This window comes from Rhopalosiphum maidis, chromosome 3 (genome assembly GCF_003676215.2).
Source record: "Rhopalosiphum maidis isolate BTI-1 chromosome 3, ASM367621v3, whole genome shotgun sequence".
NCBI classification, from domain to species: domain Eukaryota; kingdom Metazoa; phylum Arthropoda; class Insecta; order Hemiptera; family Aphididae; genus Rhopalosiphum; species Rhopalosiphum maidis.
This window is the reverse complement of record NC_040879.1, coordinates 59,400,548-59,421,936: the sequence shown is the minus strand read 5'-3', so window position 1 is coordinate 59,421,936 and position 21,389 is coordinate 59,400,548. Positions and strand designations below refer to the sequence as shown.

The 21,389-nt window shown below is 26.0% G+C and overlaps 1 protein-coding gene across 1 annotated transcript in view; it reads right to left on the bottom strand.

The window, feature by feature from the left end:
- LOC113556585 overlaps nucleotides 1–21,389 on the bottom strand; it is a 113,528-nt gene that overhangs the window by 11,789 nt on the left and 80,350 nt on the right. Inside the window, exon 11 of the mRNA XM_026961629.1 lies at nucleotides 16,401–16,598. Within this exon, the coding sequence (XP_026817430.1) occupies nucleotides 16,401–16,598 (198 nt within the window). The remainder of the gene's footprint in view (nucleotides 1–16,400; nucleotides 16,599–21,389) is intronic.

Here is a 21,389-nt window from a genome sequence, read left to right as displayed (position 1 = left end):
TTATAGATAACTATTTGTAACGTTAGTATACCAATTAACGTCATATATCACTGTATGTCATAATCTGCTCTTACTAAAAAAAAATAACTTTCGCTTTTGTTAAAATAATATAATATATAATGCGTTTTAAAAAGTACGATCGTATTACCTACGAATATATATTTTTTTCAAATTGTATTTTGAAATCATGATAAACTCAGTATTTTTTTTTTAATAATAATAACAAAAAAAATAATTTTTTCAAAGATAATTCTATCTATGTCAGGGAATTCTATCACAATAAAAAATCGAAATTCAAATGAGTAATTTGTTAATTTATTATTTATAAGTATTTAAAGTTTTGATAAGTTGAGTGGAATAGGGACGGCAACTGACAAAATTTTGGTTCATTATTCTATACTCATATAAACTTTAAATACTTGTAACTTATCGAAAACGGATTTACATATACTTAAACAACTAAATTGTAATATATATATATATATATATATATATATATATAGTTAGTATACATAAATACATGAACAAATTCAAAATAAATTGTGATTTAATTCATATATTATATAAAACTTTATTATTGTAATAATTGCAATACATGAGAATTCAAAAAAAAAAATAATTACTTTAATTGCAATGACAAGGCTATAATCATAAATTTAATGAGTATATTATTAATTAATTCTAAATTATCGTTTATTCAGTCGTTAACTGATATATTATATATTTTTACATTAGACTGTTACTTTCTTTATTATTCGAACACATCTTTTTAAATTAGCTTTATTTTTATGGAAAAATCAAAATAAGCATTTTAACTATTTATATAAATTGTATAATAATTATTCATAATATTTTTAGTAAGTTCACATTTTTTCCAATACATTTGTAACTTTGTTCATCACAATATCTTTTGCCATGAATATTATCATTGAGTGTAGAAACATATTTTATAATTCTTTATTCTTCGATAATCAAACTTTTGAAATGATTTATGACTTTAAGCCAATATAATAGTGTTTTACTGACATCGTGAAAAAAACGAATGCAGATTAAATTATAAAACACGTGTTAGTGTGTTACGGATTATCGCATTTCATCTTCACACATGTAATATTAAATATAAAAATTATATTTGAAATTATTGTCATTACCGAAATTATCTATAATTTCGTGTTAAATAACAAGAAGTTTACTAATTTATAGGTATACCAATGGAAAAAAAAATGACTTATTGTATTATAGAAAATTATATCATTGTAAAATATATGCAAATATTTAATATTGGATACTAAGTATCCACGACTTATTTATTACATCTTATTTGAAACATGATTGCAAAATATTTACCGTCTGTTCAAATCGAGATAAACAAGTTGACGATTTTAAAATCTAAATCCAATAAGCGACTAATTTACTAGTCGTTCGAAAAATGATATTTATAATTTATGAATTACCTGTGTAATTATTATAATAATATAAACTCTTACGTTTTTTTTTTATTTTTTATTTTACGCGCCAAACAACTTGCGCAGTATATTTTTATCATAGGTATCTAAATAGGTTTTTGGCGCAAAACGTCGGGGAAATTTTAATTTGCACCGATATGGTTAGGTTAGTGAATTGCGGCTCAATCTCTAAATAATGTACGAGTTGCAGCCCAGAATTTTTAGAGGTACCTAAGAGTTATACACAATTATTTATACATTGCATGTAATATATATTAATATATATGCCATATGATACATCACAATATATTATATATAAATTGAAAAAAAATGTTTATAGTAATTTACTAAATTAATTATTAATATTACGTATTTTCCGAAAATAAAATACATATTCAAATTAAATCACTCAAATGTGTTAGGTATCAAATTGATAATAATGATATTATAATTAATATTGTTTTGTCGGGTCTTTTTTAATTGTAAAATATAATATAAAAATAATGTTAAAAAAATAAAATTATTTCTATAAATAATATTGTTTTGTTAGTTTTAGAATAATATAATATATAATAATGTTAGAAAATAAAAGTACCTATTCGTATAAATAATATTGTTTTGCTTCTTTTTTTTTTCAAGATTATTGTTCTTGTTTTGGAAAAAACTTAAAACTCGCTGATTTAATTAAACCAACATTCTCTATTTCTTTTATCTCGAGCTTTGTTATTTCTTTTCTAATAAACGCTTCTTTTTTACGCATTTTCTTTGTTTTGACAACTTTACTTGTGCACTTTATGTATATTTCAGATTTACTTCTATTAACACATCAACGAAGTTACATTAGAATGGTTAGTGTGGAACGATACATAGATAGAACATAGGTATGTATAGGTAAATAGGTAATAATAATTACTAGAACTACAAATCGTCTACAGCTAAAATATTATCGTGTCGAAATTCACCAGTCTCCAACATTATAATTGACACAACGGGCCACAACTCACGCACAGTCAATATGATTACCTATTTATTTGGTTATTTTGTAGATAATTGAAAGATGAACTCAAACGATTATAAAATTTGTTTATGATTTCTGCGTTAACCAATAATTATTACAAAAGTTTGAAGTCCAATCGGACGTGGTCTAACTATTGCAGATCACATAAGAACTATTATTACTATTAGGTATGGGACGTCTATATACAGGGTGTCCCGTAAGGATTTACCCATTGCGATATCTTCTGAAATAATGGAGATATCATAATTCTGGTTTTTTAATAAGATTCACAGGAACAAGAACTACAAATATATTATGTTTTAATTTATTTTTATGTTTTGGTAAAAAGTTTAAAAAATATATTATTTTATTTAATTATTTAAAAAAAAATTGAAGATAACCATTTTGTAGAGTTTTTTATTCTGAAAATATTGACGTTTTAACATTTTAATTTCATCAATTTCCTGATTTTTAATATTTTTTCTAGTTTCGAAAAAAACCCGTTCGCCAGCCGTACGAGCACGCGGGTTACATGTTTGATACAATGATGGCACTATCGTATTAAATGATTCACAGTTTTTTTCGAAACTTAGCCCAGAGTTAGTTTTTTTAGTATTTTTCAAAACACTGCATGGATTTATACCAAATTATTTAAATTATATTGTAATAAAAAAAAACACATTATTATTTTCAAAACGATTATTATTTTTAATTTTTAATAATTTATGGTAAATTATATTAGTAAACGTTTTGTGTAGCACCCGCAAATGTATAAAACACAGAGGCCTAACATTTGAAGTGGGGGCCTATTCTCATAACTCAATGTGTCATACTCTACTGTTGAAATGGGTACAAACTATGAAAGAAAAATCTAATTTTAATTTTTGTTCAATGTGTTAACCAAATTAATATCGTAAATTACATATGGTTTTTATATTATTAGTCAATTTTTATGTAAATTGACTACAAACGGATATTTAGTGTCTTAAACATATGAAAGTAATTTTGCAAAATAATAATAATAATAATATTCGCTTATTTAAAACAAATAGATATATTATCAATAACCATTTTTACAGGTTATATTATCGCAAATCCATGTTAATTATTAAAACAATTTTTTTATGAAAATTAAACATAGATATTAATGATATTCACCAGTTAATGACGTAAATAATTGTTATTTTTTGTAATTTACCGTAACACAATAAAAACAAAATAAATTTAATATAATATTAAATTATTTTATAAATTGGCAGCATATGATTTAAGAAATGAGCAAGCAATAATATTTCCCAATGCGAGCTTTGAATCGTATTATACGAGTAGAAAAAAATATGATATTCGCATAATATTATAATATACTTGCGCTGTTTATTAATATTTAATTCCAGTTTATTACACGAATGATCCACGTATTTACGTCGTGCAGAACGTATTATGATAAATATTTAATGGCAACAGTGTTATATAAAACTGTATATTATTGTGTTGTCGAGTAAAAAATTAAAATATGATTTTATATTAGAACGGGAAGAACGATTATAATGCGCCCAACTTCCAGCGGACATTATAACTAGCACTGACTGCACACACACATCACTCACGGTAACGGGTGTATAATATTATGATATATTATTTTTATAATAACGTTTTGTAATTCATCGAAAAATAAAATAAAAACTACTCCGGAATAACGTCGATAAAAAAACATGTTATTGACACGCATTTCTGAAATATACCTAAATATATTATGTCATAATAAACGTATAACATGTGTGTGTATAAATATATAATACGTTGTGTATAGGTACTATGCAAGTACCCACGATTGGATTCTAAAAGCACTCGCAAACTATACAATAATGATATAAAATTACATACGTTTATTACATTATGTTCACACACGTCATATTATTCTACTATAAATTATAATAAATAATAATAACGCGACATTCGCACGGAAGTGACCGTATCATTATTATTATTATTATTTTTATTATTGATGTACGCGAATTGCAGGTCGACTCTCGGGTTGGCGGTGGTTAATGTGTATCAAATTATAAACTTCAACCGTGAGCAAATAATAAAAATATTATTCTAGCAAAATAGTGACTAAAAAATTGTTTGTTTTTAGTTATAGGTAGGTACACACTACACGTGTTCGTTTTTATAACATGATTATTTGGGTTCTCGATAATGCACTCGCGAATTTCTATGCATATAGTGCAAAGTATAATATTAAATTAAAACCAAAATATCAAGCGATTCGATGAGGTTAAAGGTCGTTTTAATATTATTTAATTTTGAATAGTCATGGTGCAATTTAGAGATAGTTAAATACTTACATGTGCTTAAAACCCTCAAAATGTATGTAACTTATGATTATTTAATATTCTTATTTAGTAAATTAATTAATGATGTGCGCTTATAATATAAAGACATTATTAAATATGATTATTCAATTAGCGAGGGAGAGGTAAATGTTTAAACGAATAAATAGGAGTTTAAGCGCCTCTAAATTATCACTTCTGTTTATTATTACTATTATTGTTAACTTCTTTTTGTAAAATATATATAACTTCAATATTAGCCTATAGGATGATGTTTTGTTGTCAATAGGACACACAATATTTCACGTGTTATAACAATGAAGGTATATTATATATGTATTGTATATATTATTAGAATGGAAATAATCTTAACTATTATTACTATTTTTATCTTTATTATTAAAATACTTTGTGAAGTAACTGAAATAGTGAAGTGTTTCACTTCGATCACCCAAAATTAAGTCAGTGTGACATTATGATGTTCAAATATTATAATATAATAGTATGTACCTACCGTAAAACTTTGTAAACTTCGTGTTTACTATATTTATATGTTTTTATTGCATTCTAATATATTTGCCTAATAATTTTAATTTGTTTCAAAAATCCAAGATTTTCGATGAATACATATTTTACTACATGAATAAACGCAGTATTTAAATGATTACATAATATGGATAACTGGTATATCGTATAATAGTTCAGTTACTATTCGGATGTCGTTTTGACACACATAGCATAAAGCTGTATTGAAATTTAATCAAGACACTGAAATTATTTATTAAGAAAATTTAAATCCCTATAAAAATATTATTTACAACCACATTTCTGACAGAAAATTAAATTTAAATAATGATATTTTAGACCAAACTTATCTACAAGCCATTAAAGCATACACAAAAAACTCAAATAATACAAATTATATTATAAGTACCTATATAAAAACGAAGATTTTAATATTCAATTAACTTTTTTTCTTAAAAGAATTAAAAACCCTTATCAGCCCACTTGTTTTACTTTTGACAGCTGTCATCGATGAAGTAATTTTAAAAAATGTTAATTAACCGAAATACTATTAATCCTTTACAATATTATTATTGATCATAGATGGATTACTCAAAACAAAAACTAAATTAAATTTTTACTATACCTATGATAAAAAAATAAAAATAATAATAAACTGAACAATTATTACAGCAGCCCATTTAAGAGCATAAAAAAAAATATAAATTAAAAAATAAATTGAGAAGCTGTTAGTGAATGTTCAATCTACTTAATAATTATAATAAGTAAAAAGAAGAAGAAGAAGAAGAAGAAGAAGAAGAAGAAGAAGAAAAATACACATTTTAACGTATTTGGAGCCTCAATTAATAAACTAATTTTGATGTTAATATCTTTTGTATTTTTTCGATTCCACTAACATTTGAAAAATATTATCAGTACTTACTTAAAATCAAATATTTGGGAAACTCGTGATGACATTAACACGTACGTCCAACGTTACGCTTTTTCCTCTCCTCCTCTCAAATTTAGCAATACAAACTACCATATAATTCGTAGTAAACAAAATACTAGAATTCTTCGTCAGTATTAATTAAATACTTATGATGCACTTTTTCTTATTTTTTTTTTCTAATAATATTTAAAATATTTCGAAAATGATTTTGCTACAAATCGGATATTTTATATATCTTTTTTTATTTGACAAATTCCATAAATTCATAAATTATAAAGGTATTTTTGAAATTATTTTTAAGAGTTTAATTTGTCGGAAAATTAAACCAAACATCAAAACAGCATAACTCTACTAGTCTTATTCAAAATAAAAGTAGGGTACGCTATAAAATCTGTCAATTACAGAAGTTTTATTTTATTTAGAGATATATAATAAGTTATTGAATATTAAAACTGTTGATCTCAAAAAATCAACTAACATGGAACGTTTTTAATTGTGGTAATATAAGAATTTTATCAACAAACAAAACGATTCATCGAGTTTCAGTATTATTTAATATATTATATAATATTATCCTTAGTAGAATAAATAATAATGATAAAAGTCCCAGCAGAATTAAAGTAGTTTCAGTTGATGAACAGCTTTTATAGACAACTAGAGTTGAAGTAGTCTCTATCAGTAAGACACTTATGAAGTAAGAGAGGAAGGATTAAATAGCTACCTATTTAGATGATTAAAAAATAATAAAATAGGGATTTAGTATGTCAAGGTGGATCTTAAAAATTGATTTGTAAAAGTATTATTAATTGAATATTAAAAGAATACGTCAACCATATATTATTATAAGTATACAAGTCATTCATAATATAAATACGATTTCACCAAGTCAAACCATAAAATACGTACAAATATTTAATAGTTGAATATGATAATACTATTATATGACTTCCGATTGCATTGTCATCCGATAAAATGTATCGTTTCCGTATATGGTATAGTAAATATAGTAATTTAGTATATTATTAAAAAGTTAAGATTATTTTTTCCACTGTTCATAATAATATACTTGTAGAAATCATACATGTCAATCATCTACTATTTCAAAGATAAACCATAAGTTATCCAAATAAGATGACAGATAATTCATTAACACTGTACTAGGTAAGATAACAAATTGTATTTAAAATTTGTATCTAGGTAATAGATAAAATATAATCAAATTTATCTAACTAAAAAAATATATGATTATACATTATGAATTTGTAAAATAGGATTTTCTTTAGAAATTAATAATATACGAGTATATGCGAGTATACGAATATATGAACGAGTATTATAAATACGATTCTTTGGTAGACTTTTTTTCAGAAAATGGACAATTTATAAACTTACTATAAAATAACTACACTACCGAATGTAATAAAATATACACATAAAAGAATATTAAAATAAAATAAATAACTAAATAACTAGGCTATAGTTCAGAATTTTTACCTAGGTACGCATAAAAAAAATTTATATTTATGTAAAAATAAAATTTTAAATCTTGTCACAAACAACTATATCTAGATAATATAAATTTTAAATATTTATTTTTTTTTACATAAATATAAAAAGATATTTTCAATATTTTGATCTTGTTAACCTAGACAATAAACAACACTGCACCAATTTTCGGTTAAGTGCAGCATTCAAGTACAGTTGTTCGTCTCCGCATAAGATCAAATCTGATTACGAATAACATAATAATAATATGCTAGTTTGATAGTAATATTACTTTATCTACTAAATGTAATATGATACTGTACGTGGATCATTGTCGTGCCCGTTCCAAACTTATTTTCGATTGAAGTAAAACGCCGTTTAATGTATTATTAATATTATATTATTGTATGTCAATCGATGTAACTTTGTATTTGATTAAATCTCAAACGTTTTAATGAGAAAGTCGAATCGTCAATCGGAAAATTAACAAACGAGTTCACAATAAGTTGACGTTAATGTAATCAAGGTTCATCATGTGCAACCCGCCGCGTACCTACACGAGACTAAATACACCGTATATTTAATGCAAGGTTAAATTGCATACATGGAAATGAGACGGCGGAAAAACCCTTTAACTAATTCAAATTACGTAATTATTTCGAGACTCGGGGGACAAACTGCTAGGATTCATGAGACCACAGTTAAAAGGTTGGCTGAAAAACCCAAATTACAAAAAAAAAACCTTTCTGTAAAATAATATAATACAGCAGTATTATTTGAGGTTTCCGAGTCCACTTTTACGGGGAGACGAATACATCTCAAGCATTAAAAAGAGTTTTAAAAAAGTTCAAGCGAATATCACTACATTACATGTTCGTCTATTATTGCTATGTACACATTTTGTAATTAAAAGTTGTGTGTACTTTAAGTATAAAAATAAAAAATCCATGCACGAACAGTGTGTACATGACAATTGTTAAACGTATAAAGCAGATGTTCACTTGAACTTTTTTTACTCCGATGACAGTTAATTCAGAAGCCCTGGACATATTATACTACTAATCATAATATTATATTGCATAAAATTAAATTAGGTTCATAATAACAGACAGGTTGGTCAGCAATTGGTCATACATTTTCAAAAAAGTCCTAAAATACTATACAATTTCGAACAAATTAACATTCCTACATAGTATATAAATTATATTTAGCCCTTAACATATTCAAGTGCCTATGATTTAAAAGATGTGCAGTGCATGAAGTCTGCTATAAATAGAGACCTACCCTACCCCCATAAAAAAAGAATGATGATGATTCAAAATAGTAGAACATTCTCTTTTTGAAATGAAAAATTACAATTGTTATTTTAACATCGTATATCATTATTAGTTTTTTTTTTTTAGATTTAAATTTAAAACAAAATATTGTTTTGTGTTGCTCAATATCGATTTAAGTTCAGCTTTCTCACGTAAAAGCAATCATTGTATTTTGTTACCGATAATTTGGCAGTCTGATGAATGTCTGGTTTATTTTTTCGAACGTAGAAAAGTAGTTGAACACTAAGTTTTAATGTCTAGCCGCCAGTCATCACTGGTGTAAATCCATTCTTGACGAGCTGAATATGTTCTCCTGGCACCTGTCTGATGCTATTTTGAAGGTAGAAAAGTGTAAAGTTGAAATTCATGTTTGAGTGTCTAATTATAAGTTTTCCCAGTTAAAATCAATGGTAGTTTTGAATACGGCGCCAAAGCAATTCGCTTTGGGTAAAAGTTGACTTTCCGTTGTCCAGAGGTATACTAGTCAAACCAACTAAGTCAAACTGTAGATGATAGTTTGGCATGTGTTTGTTGTTTTCTTTATATGTAAACGTAAACATTGTAAAATTCAAAGCTTCGCTAATAAAGTGTTTAGTAATAAGTCACCTCCCGGAAAATCTATTTTTATCAATTCATCGCACAGCAAGATTAATCCATGTTTAACTGAGCCACCTATAAGTAGACAATCCGACTGCTGTCATCGTGTAATTTAAATAATAACTTACCGCAAATAAATTAAAATTTTCAAGTCCCTACAAAAATTCCAATCCTAATTTTCGTCTATTTTTAATGCTGCTGCTAAATGAAAACGAATACTAATATATGTATAATAAAAAATTATTTTTCAACTGTTGGCTGTATAATCGTATTAGTAATAGTTTATACTAAGTGTATTTTCTATTGGACGTTATATAAGACACGCAATATTGTACACGCTGTGCTCAATTATTATCTGCAAATATGCAAAATAATGTTTCACTGATGGGACGGAAAATTGGCCAAATCGAGAGAACACCGTTGAGAACAAAGGGAGAACATTTTCCATACTCTCTAACTTATTTTTTTCACTCACTCATTCTACTCTCTCTCTCTCTTCATTTTCTCTTTCTGTGCAATTAATTTTCGAATTATTACATAATACTCTGTAAATAATACAGAACGAGGCTGGAAAATCGAAATATTGAGTATTCTCACGCAAACTCAAAATATATGACGTTTATACCTAAGCATAATATTTTGCTTCATTTCACTTCGTGTCAGAGACTTCAGACACCACACCGTCGATGATTATATTATAACTATAAAAATACGTCGTCGCGAGCTCGGTGGTTTAAATATATTCAATATAATGTACATGAAACATACAGGATAGTTCACTGAGCATGTATACCAGCTCCATGTATCTGTTGTATTTTAATTTATTAAAATTGACTTTGAGAATTTTTATTTTTTACTTAATACAGAGAATTTCTTATTTTTAAATATTTTAATTTTAGGAATTTTTTCTTTCAATCAAAAACAAAATTTTTTTTTATTAAAATGTTTATGTACCTATTTTAAATAAATAGACTATTGTAAATAGACTATTTACATTAAAACTCAAATGAGCAGTTTCTGTAGTATTATTAAACTTTTTACACTTTAGATAATTTTTATAGTCACATCATTATGATAATACGGAAAGATGTTGAAAAAAACAACTATTAAAATAAATAGCTGATATAAAAATAGTAGTAATAACAATCTTAGGATACTTTATATTTCATAATTTGTTTTTAATCTATACTTGATGTAAGTAAGAATTTAACTAAATAATATGGAATTGTCTTATATCTTTTATAAATAATATATTTCCTATATATTCTGACCATATTATTATGAATTTTTTATTTATTACGATTAATAATGACTTGAAAAATGTCCATTTAAAATTTAATTTTTGTGCAACAAAATTTTCAAAAAAAATCATACGTTGAATTATTTACATTGAAAAATGGAATTTCTCACACGATTAAATTAACTTGTGTTGTCTCAGGAATACTCTTTATTGTAAAAAAATCTATAATTAAAAAAATATTGTCTTGTGTATATTATTATTTAAAAATTATGAAAATCAGAATAAAATTAAATAAACATTCATATTATATATTCTATAAAATATAAAAACAGGAGTTGAACATATTTGGCGAATTTTTCTACACTCAAAGTGATCTATTTAAGCATCTAAACTCAATATTTCAAAACTATTTTGAAAATATTATTTTTACATAATGTTGTAAATCGTATATGTCATTTCAAAACATTTTAATGAAATGTATAACCGAAAATGGTGATGACATTTTTTTTTAATAAGTGTGGGCAATAAAATTAATCGCCTTTTATAAGGATTTATATACTCACGTTTGCGGTAAAAAAAAAATCGACGATAAAATAATAGTTACATAATACATCTTTTATACGAGTATCTACATATTATTATATTATCATGCGAATATTGTATTGTAAGTTGTAACACCCGTAGACGGAATAATTTACGTTGAATTAACATAACAATATAACCATACGACTCGGCGCGCGGCGGTGTAAACGACTAGACCGAAATGCGTGTATGTTTGTAAATTTGGCTGAAAAAGTAAAAAAAAAAAATATTCTTAACCAAGCACTGAGATTTAATATAATTCAAAAACTTTTTATTTGGCTTTGGTCCAATCGATTATTGATTACGGTATAGTATTTCGTGTGTTTATGTATAAGTGATGGCGCCACGGGCGGAGAACATTTACGAGAAAAATTATCACTAAAAGTGTTTTCGTAGCGAGGACATTTTTGATTAAAAATGGACCAAGGTCTTTTCCAAAAACCGACACCCATTTCCCATTGGTACGTGTTTTAAGGTAACGTAAAAATTATTTAATTAAAAAAAACGAATTTTCGACGCTTATCGTTTCGCAGTAAATTGCAGTTATTTATCGAGTTTAGAATAAATTTCGTTTATTGTAATAATTGTTTGAAATTTGATATTTTTCGGGCATAAAGATCGATTGCAGTGCCCAAATATTATAATATATTTACCGAATATATTCCACCTACGCATGGAATCTAAAATTTAGAATCGATGTGTATATTATAATATTGCATACTCTGCAGTAATGTAGCCAACGTATAGCCAACTTCAGAAGGTCTAAAGTTAATAATATATTATTATAATAAGCGTGGTGGTATGTTTGTAATCCGACATTAATCTATTGTAAAGTTGTTAATATCATTCGATAGAATTATGTTACCAACACAATTTATATTGTATGGCCTATAAATAGTTAAACTATACCGTTTTAATACCCAATACATACAACACACTCCGATAATAATAATAGTAATATTTGTAAATATTACATTAACATCATATTAGAAAATAGGAATTAGAAACTTAAAATTAGAAAATATGTTTATAAACACGTAAAAATAAATAAACTAATAATGTAATAAATATCGAATATACGTTACATTTTGCATAGGTTTTTTTTATAAACGACTATTATAAAAGGAATATATTTATTATTATTATTATTACTATTGTTTACTTGAGTATAATTACAATATTTAGAAATATTTTAAATTTCCGAGTGTACTATTTCCGTGAAATACTGGCACATCAGGTGACTCTATCGTTTCTGATGGTTTTAGCGTTAATTATTTTAGTTTAAGTAATTCTTCACTTCCTAATTTCCGAATAATTGTTTTATTTCAGAATTTTATAAATGCATTAGACTGGAGCTTATATAATATAAAGTTTGTTTTACCTTTAGTTACAGATTTATTTACAACTTTGACTGTAAATTCTTCTAAGTGCTCAGTTACCTTATTGTAACGTTCTTAAATTTATTATCTTCATTATGTTTATAGTTGAATGTTAAAATACAACAACATAGTATTTTATACAGTTGCAGATCCAGTAAGGCTAAGGTTGACTTCCTCCCTCCATCCTCGTTAGAAATGTTTTAAATAATATAATTATTTATAGAATAAATCTATATAATATATAAAAAATAAATACATTTTTTGAGATTCTCCAATTCAGATATCTATATCCACGCATATATTTATAAAAATACCAGACTAACCATGTTTAGGAACTTATTTAAATTATATGAAAGAGAAAAAAAATTATTTACATTGAAGTGAATTTTTATACCTTAATTGTAGATACTCGTATAATAAAAAAAAACTATTAATAAAAAAAAATAGAAAATTTCTTCCTTGTGGACTGAAAGCCATTTTTTTTTTTATCATTATTATAAATATGGCATACTCATTAATAATTATATTATAAATATAACTCCGAAATGCCCAAATTAAGGTTAAATATTTGTAAGTAACCTGACATTAATCTGTTGCAGGGTTATTTAGTATAATTTGATATAATAATCATATTTACATAAGACACCTGCGTAGTTTGTATCATAAAGTCACAGCAGGGACGTCCATAGACCCATATAAGAGGGTAGGGAGCGATAACTAAAGATTTAATCTCAGTATTTGCACATTATAAAATATATATTTATTTTAAAAATATGTCTTAATAGGAACCGTAAGTCTTACTGCAACGTCTTGTTTTCGTCTTACTAACGCACATACATAATAAATTTAAATTCAGAATAATTAAATTTATTCTGTTATTTTTAATTTTATAATAATTTCATATATTTTTATCTAATTTTCAGAACCTTTTGAAGGCATTTTTTAATATTTTAATTTTGAAAAATGTTAAAAATATTTCATAACAAACAAAAAATAAACAATTTTGAAATGTCCATTACTTCTTTTTAAATTAATACATGAAAAGAAAAACTAAATTTTAGGTCTTAAATAATGTTTATACTTTTAAATTTAATACCAGGATAAATATAGGTCTAATATTAAAAAAAAAACAGTGTAAAATTAATTGATAGAACTTAAAAGAACATAAATTGTATTGTGTTACGCATAGTTAGACACTGACGGTACATACGAGTATTAAGTCCTCTTAATAAGTCATTTATGGACAGACAGCTGTATAACGATTTATTAAAATGATAAAATATAATTTAAATTTATTCAAATATAACCATTTTAGTTGCCCAACCAGTAAAAATTCTATTACACGGTGCGTTTTATAATTCTATACTTTGACAATTCAACGATGTTATGATAATATAGTTTTGATTTTATATGATATATGTTTTATTTTTGTATTTTTATTTCGTTCTTCTGCAAAAAATCTATATTTGGCCAATTTGAGTAACGTGGTGATGGCATGCGCGATACTGATTACATGCATTTTGGAAATATTCTCCTTACAAAATACATTTTTTTGTGAAATATTATGAGTTTAAATTGATGATTGCATGACTGACACGACGCTTAAACATAATCAATGTACATTTCTTTATATTTTGACACTCGGATACAAAGAGGTTAACCGCCATGATACCTGCCTGATGTAGTGTATTATTAGATGCGTAAAACCGAATAAAATAAAAAAAACTTCCATAATATTATGCTCGTTGCGTAGTAATTCAAATATTGTATGAACACTATTATACCAAAGTGTATTTTAAGTACCCATGTCATGTTTTGGGTACTATTTTTCTTGCAGAGCATTTGAATTTTAAAAAAGGATTTTACTTGAATATGAGTCCATTTATTCACCGGAATTGAAAGTGAGCACCTATGTTTCGTAGTTAACCACATTTTTTTCTCCTGAATTTTGAACTTTAGTATGGCTATACGTATACATATTCTTTAAAGTCTCCATAAAATGATTAATGAAAAGAGTTTATTATTATGTCTACGTTAAAAGTTTGTATGAAACAAAATACAATAATCCATACACTGACGTTATCATAAAACTCATTGGTACATACAAATATTAAAATAGATATATTACCGTGAAAATAAATTTGTTGTTTGATAGGATTTTTTTTTAATAATTATTATTGCAAACATAATTATAGAAGTATTTATAATAATTTCAAATTTTAAAACACGTGTCTATTTATAGCTATTTTAGTGTGGTGAACTGAAATAATTAATTTATTTTGAACTATAAATTGATAATAATAATATTTATTTATTTTTTTAAATATTTTAAATATACATAGTTATATGAACATATTAAATCTACAATAAAGTATTTTTATTTTTTTTTTTTTTTTTAGGAGGATAATTTTTCTAGTAAATAAAACGCTCTACTCCTCGACTTACATTGAGGTTTTTTGTATCTATTAAATTGGATCTAATTAATAATTTTATGAGATAAAAATCGAAAATCATCAGTCATTTTTTTAAATAATTAGAAAAATCAGTTTAAACAAAGGATAACGATTTTAGTTATTTTGTTTTAATACTAATATATTATACTGTTATAAAAATACATTGGTTAAATAATATATATTTTTGATTATGTGTCGTTTTCGTTAAATAAATAATTAATATTATTGATGTATAACAAGCTCTCTACACGCTGTGTGGCGTGTGCGATATAATATATCTACGATCTACTTAATGTACATAGTATTCCTATTATGGTATTATTCACCTATTATACCAATTCTGTTTATTTAAATTTTAGTGGCGCCGTATCGACGTTATGTATATTGTTATTACACGACTCCATAATATTGTATCGCAGTAGTTCGCATACCAATATATAAACGTGTGTGTATCTATATGATTATATTAATATTGACCTGTCCTCTGGCATTTCATTATTAATTTAAACTAACTCCCTCCCCCCTCAAATGTACTGATTACACGGGGTGATCGCTTTAACTGGCTACATCAAATTACTAGTTCAGTATTTTTTTTTTATTTTTTTTTTGAATATTTATAAATATTTGATACGATTTAAAGTATTTATTACAACATCAATTATTTACGAAAAAATATGCATTTTTGTTTTTGTATCGTTTTTTTTTTTTTTTTTAACGACTGTCTTTATTTCTTAGTACATAAATAGAAGTTGAAAATTTATACAACTAATGTAAAATGTATAAATACGATGTACTTTGGAAAAGTTATAACGAAAACAAATTTTCAAAAAAATTAATTTATTATTCTACTCCAAAAGGAGTAAGGTAATATGAAAAGTCGATCATGATAAAAAAAAAAAAAGTAAAATATGATTATAATGCTATGTTGCAATGAAATAAAATGAGTAATAAAAAAATAACTACATATATTATAATATTATTTTAGTAGTTATACATGAAAAACCTGCCTACGTGCAGTATGTGTATTATATTTTTACGTATTTTTAATTATTTTTTTTTTTTACTTTTTCGTTCATACACGTGTGACGTGTCGTTAGTAAATAAAGGTTTCACTCACCAATGGAAGGTTCAGACGAGTTCCTGGTGCCATCCGCCGATATCGATCGCGCCTGTCCCGGCGACAGACCGTACAAATCGTTGTACTTGTCGTGCTGATTGGCGTCGATCGACTTGGACCTGAACTTTGATCTATTGAACCGAGTCCTCATAGCACCAAAAAAGTCACGTTTCTTCTTCCTGCTCCGACCACGATCAGCTGTAAAACATAAAAAAAAAAAAACTATGTATAGAGTATATTATCACTATTATTATTTGCATATAACCACTTCCGAGTTCCGATTATACACGAATCGAACAGTGTTGTATAAAGATAATACACACATTTTTGGGGTTACAGACGCGATGAAGAATATACGAGTATAACATTAAAAAAATAACTACATCAATATATCATATATTATGGTTGGTTTTGAAAGAATAGATAACATGTTATTATTTTAATTATGTATATTAGCTGAAAGTTGATATGATTTATTATTATAAATCATAATACGTATATATATATATATATAAGTAGATTATTATTTTATTTGTGTATAATAATAAGTGGGAATATGCTTCATGATGAGGCATACCTAATGTAAATTTTTGGTTTTTTGTTTGACTGATTAATTTGGAAACTGTGTGTGACTTGTGTGAGTTAGGTATGGCTTATAAGTGAACCTGGTAATTATTAACTTTCTCGGGTTTCCTACTAAGAATTTTTCAAGGACATGTTTTTATTTCTTGAATGTATTTATTTTGTCTTTTGAGTTAAAAGTAACCGAATATCACTTTTAGACTTTAGAGATAGTTTTCATGTTTGAAACGTTAATTTTATAATGATTTGAGCTTTTTGCTAATGGATCTTCTTTTTCATTTCTTGTACGCTATAACATGATATTAATACGTGACGAAACATTTTTATTTTATTAAGAGCAATTTTCGAGAGCCAATCGGAGACTAATGTAATTTAATCGTGCATGACTCGTATACCAATAACAAACCTAAAATATTCATATTTTCTCATAGTAATATAATATATGAAAAAGATACGAAAATTACGCTTCAAATACATTATGACGTTGACGGCACGAAATATCTTAATGTAGATGTCCAATTAAAAACATCCAAAAAATTTGTCAGAAGTTGTTTTTTTTAAATATTATTATAGCTAAAACAGTGTTTCTTATACGTAGAATATATTATTAAGTATTGTTGATTCGTATCAAATGATTTAATTTATATATTTATCGTTATTATATAATATTTTATTATTTTGAGAATGATTATTTTAGATTCTGAGCGAAGCGATGAATTTATTGATATAACGAGTGTTTGTGTGTGTGTAGTATACTAACTATACTCAATAAGTAATTAAAAAAAAAGTTTTGATATTGAATTTTGGGTGTAGTTTCTGATCTAGATTTAAATAGACTAAAATTAAAAATGTAAAAACAAATTATTACGCAAAATTAGTTTTTAATAAAATCGATTTTGTTTTTTTGTTGAAACTCAAAAATCTATGAATGTAAATAGGTACTTGAAATTTTCATCAAATGTTTACCTATACAAATATGGCATTGGATATTCACCTGTAAAATATAAAATATTGTCAACAAGCAAAAATGTTTATTATTTTGTCAATATTACTATGCATAATATTTTGATTATTTTTGATTTATTTAAATACATTGCAATTTCCACAAATATTATTATAATAATTAAATGTTACATTATCCAAAAAAAAATGTTATCAACCTACCATAATACTCAATATAAAATAAATGACTTTAATAGCTATTATATCAATAAATATCACAAAATATACTTAGTGGTATTATAGGCCTATACACATAATTTCCTCTTATAATTGTTTTCGTATACAATGATACACAGAGCCGTGCCGTGTGGGGCTAGGGTGCTTGGGCCCCGGGCGCATGGTTTAAAAGGGGCGCCAAAAAAATTGAAATGCATAATGATAAATAAAATAGGGGGCGAATATTTTTAATTTTGCCCTAGGCGCCAAATCTTAACGGCACGGCTCTGAAGATACATCGTAAAATGTCAACTTAACGCAATCATAGTAGTGACTCGTTAAATAACTAATGTACATCAAAGCAGTATCTACTTGCCTACCTTTTTTCTTTAATAATTATTTTATTTAAATAATGATTTTTAGAACCTATGTCTACATAAATTTAAAGATCATATTTTAAAAATTTTGAGATCTCCTGTACTACTAAAAAGGAGTAAAGTCTACTCAGTACTTAATAGACACCTATGGTAATATAAACATCCTCATTTAAAAAAAATAGACATTTTTAACTCTACAATACATAATTACACTAAACATTTTAAAATATGACCTTTAAAAAAATAATAAGTTCTAATATTTGAATTTTGAATAACAGCGTAAACGTATTGAAGAAAAAGGATGGTAAACATTTTTCGGTGAATCATTATGTTTACAAGAGGTGGGTACAGTAAACTCTCCATTACCACCAACATCGTTAACATCATTTTTTGTGTACTCTGTTTCTATCGGATGAAAATATTTCAGATAACCAATGTGGTCGTTTGAAATATTTACTTTTTTTTTAGTCGGGCTCGTGAAGTCGTGACAGACATCGCATTCAATCATTTTATACAACACGTCCTTCTTCTATTGTGTTTTTTTTAGTGCATCATTAATTGTTTACTACCTTATTTTTTTTACACATAATTATATTACTGAGGGATATTATAATAATTGCACAGTCTTTCGTTCGAAACATATTTCAAATATTGAATGAACTGCAGTGATCAATATTTTATTTTATTTCATTGAACGAATACATTATTAATTGAAATAATTCGATTTTTAAGTCATATGTGCATAATAATATATCGTTATAAATTATAATAATATGTTGTAATCCGTTGCAATATCTCGATAATAATAATAATTGTTATTATTACTAGCATTGAAAGTATTGGAATGTATTTTAGATATAATAATAATATTGTCCAACGTGCATAATGAATATTGAAATAAACTCAGTGCACTTTACTATAAATAATGTTTAATACCATCTCGCGTAGAGGTTTTGAAGGATAAATCATTAATATCACAAAGTGATCTACCCGACTAATGAACCAATTTCGAACATCATTTTTCAAAACTTCAATAGCACTAAATATGAAAATAAAACACAATAATATCCGAAAAACGGTACGTTCAGGGAACGTTCGGAATAAAGGGGCTTAGTAAATTTTGACTGCATTCATCACGGGGCGTAATTTAATTATATTGTCTCTGTTTTTATCCGAAAGATGCCAAGATAATCCTCTTAAAAATAATCGCTTTTAAACACTGTACTTATTTGGACGACGTTCGTTTAAATAAGCGACGGGATGGACGGCATATTTTATCACGAGACAATATGATATTTATATTATTAGTAAAATGTACGCGTGGTAAAATAAAATAATAACGATATTTTTGGAAAGACGTCGCGTCTTCGATAACGCTAATGACCGGGTTTCCGCGGAGCAGTCAGGAAATTTTTAAATTTGTGCGCTCGGCGAATATCGAAGAAGCATCAATAAAATAATATATATTATATAACGAACGTTTAATAATACGGGATTCCAAATAACATTTCGTTGGTGATCTAGTGATGCATTTCCGTAATAGAACGACAACTTATTAAATCTAGATTTTATCATTCATTTTCGAGTTTCTATTCAAATACACATTTTTCTAAGACATAAAGTATAACCCAAATTTTTCTAAACGGTGATTTTTTGAATATTTAAATATCCTTACTTAAGAGCTATATTTTAAAAAACTTACATTTTGTACACGTAAATTAAGGAAAGTTATGTAGTATAGTTTAAAACCAATAAAGCCTTCAAGTATACAGAAAAAAAATTGCAGTAAACATGTTTGGTAAATTACTCTGTACCTCGAAAACATTAATTAAATTTCTTTATTTTTAAATAATATTATGAATTAGTGGGTAACCAACACGAATTTTTCAGTTGAATTCAAAGTCAACAAATGAATTAAATTGGGATTCGTTATACTACACGAGTTCCTAATTTAAAATACTTTTCAATAAACAAAACTTTTCGAAATTAAAACGTTTTGTGGAAAATAAGAGTATGGTCTGAATACACCTGTCTTGAAACGTTATCCGTTTACCTACAATATAATCAAAATCTAATTTGTTTTGCTGCGGAAACTTTTTCTTTTATTTATATCATACGATCGCGTTTGGTAACACCTTTCACACAATATTTATACGTTAAAATATCCAAAATATCCTGTAATGATTAATACTAGTTTATAATAATAATAATATAGGCTTTGAAAGTACGCGTTAAGCCCGTACATGGAAATAAAATGATTATTACTATTACTATTGTTTTATCTTTTTTTCGTAATTCGGCAAAGTGTTTCGATTGGCAGATTTTCAAACAGTTGTGTGTTACTATTTTGGCTTTGACCCAAATCCGTTAACCATGTGCTCCAAAATTGGTTTCAGAAGGACTTTATAAATGTGCTTCAATATGTTGCGAGTTTTCTTTTTATCCTTTCAGGGTTGCCGGCATTTTAAAGGTTTCGCCTCCTCGTACTGCTTTCCTACGATACGGAAGAGTTCGTTCGTAAACAATGGATATTCATTAAAACTGCAATATTGGAGGACATTAATTTATCACGGTGAAACGAAATCTGATATTAGTACGGTTCTATATACGACTAATTAAAAATAAAAATAAAATCTTCATAGCGTAATAATAATACTATATGTTTACCCATTATTTTGTTTAAACCATAACCAATCATTTGCAACCATTTTATCTTATGAATAGGTATTTAAAAATATATTTACTATCAATATGCAGAGTGATACATTTACTACATATTTAGTTTTATATTTTAAAGCAAAATATGTTTCTAAACATTTCAATATATAGAAATTGAATTTAAAATGAATAATTCCCGGAAAAGTGTTGGTTC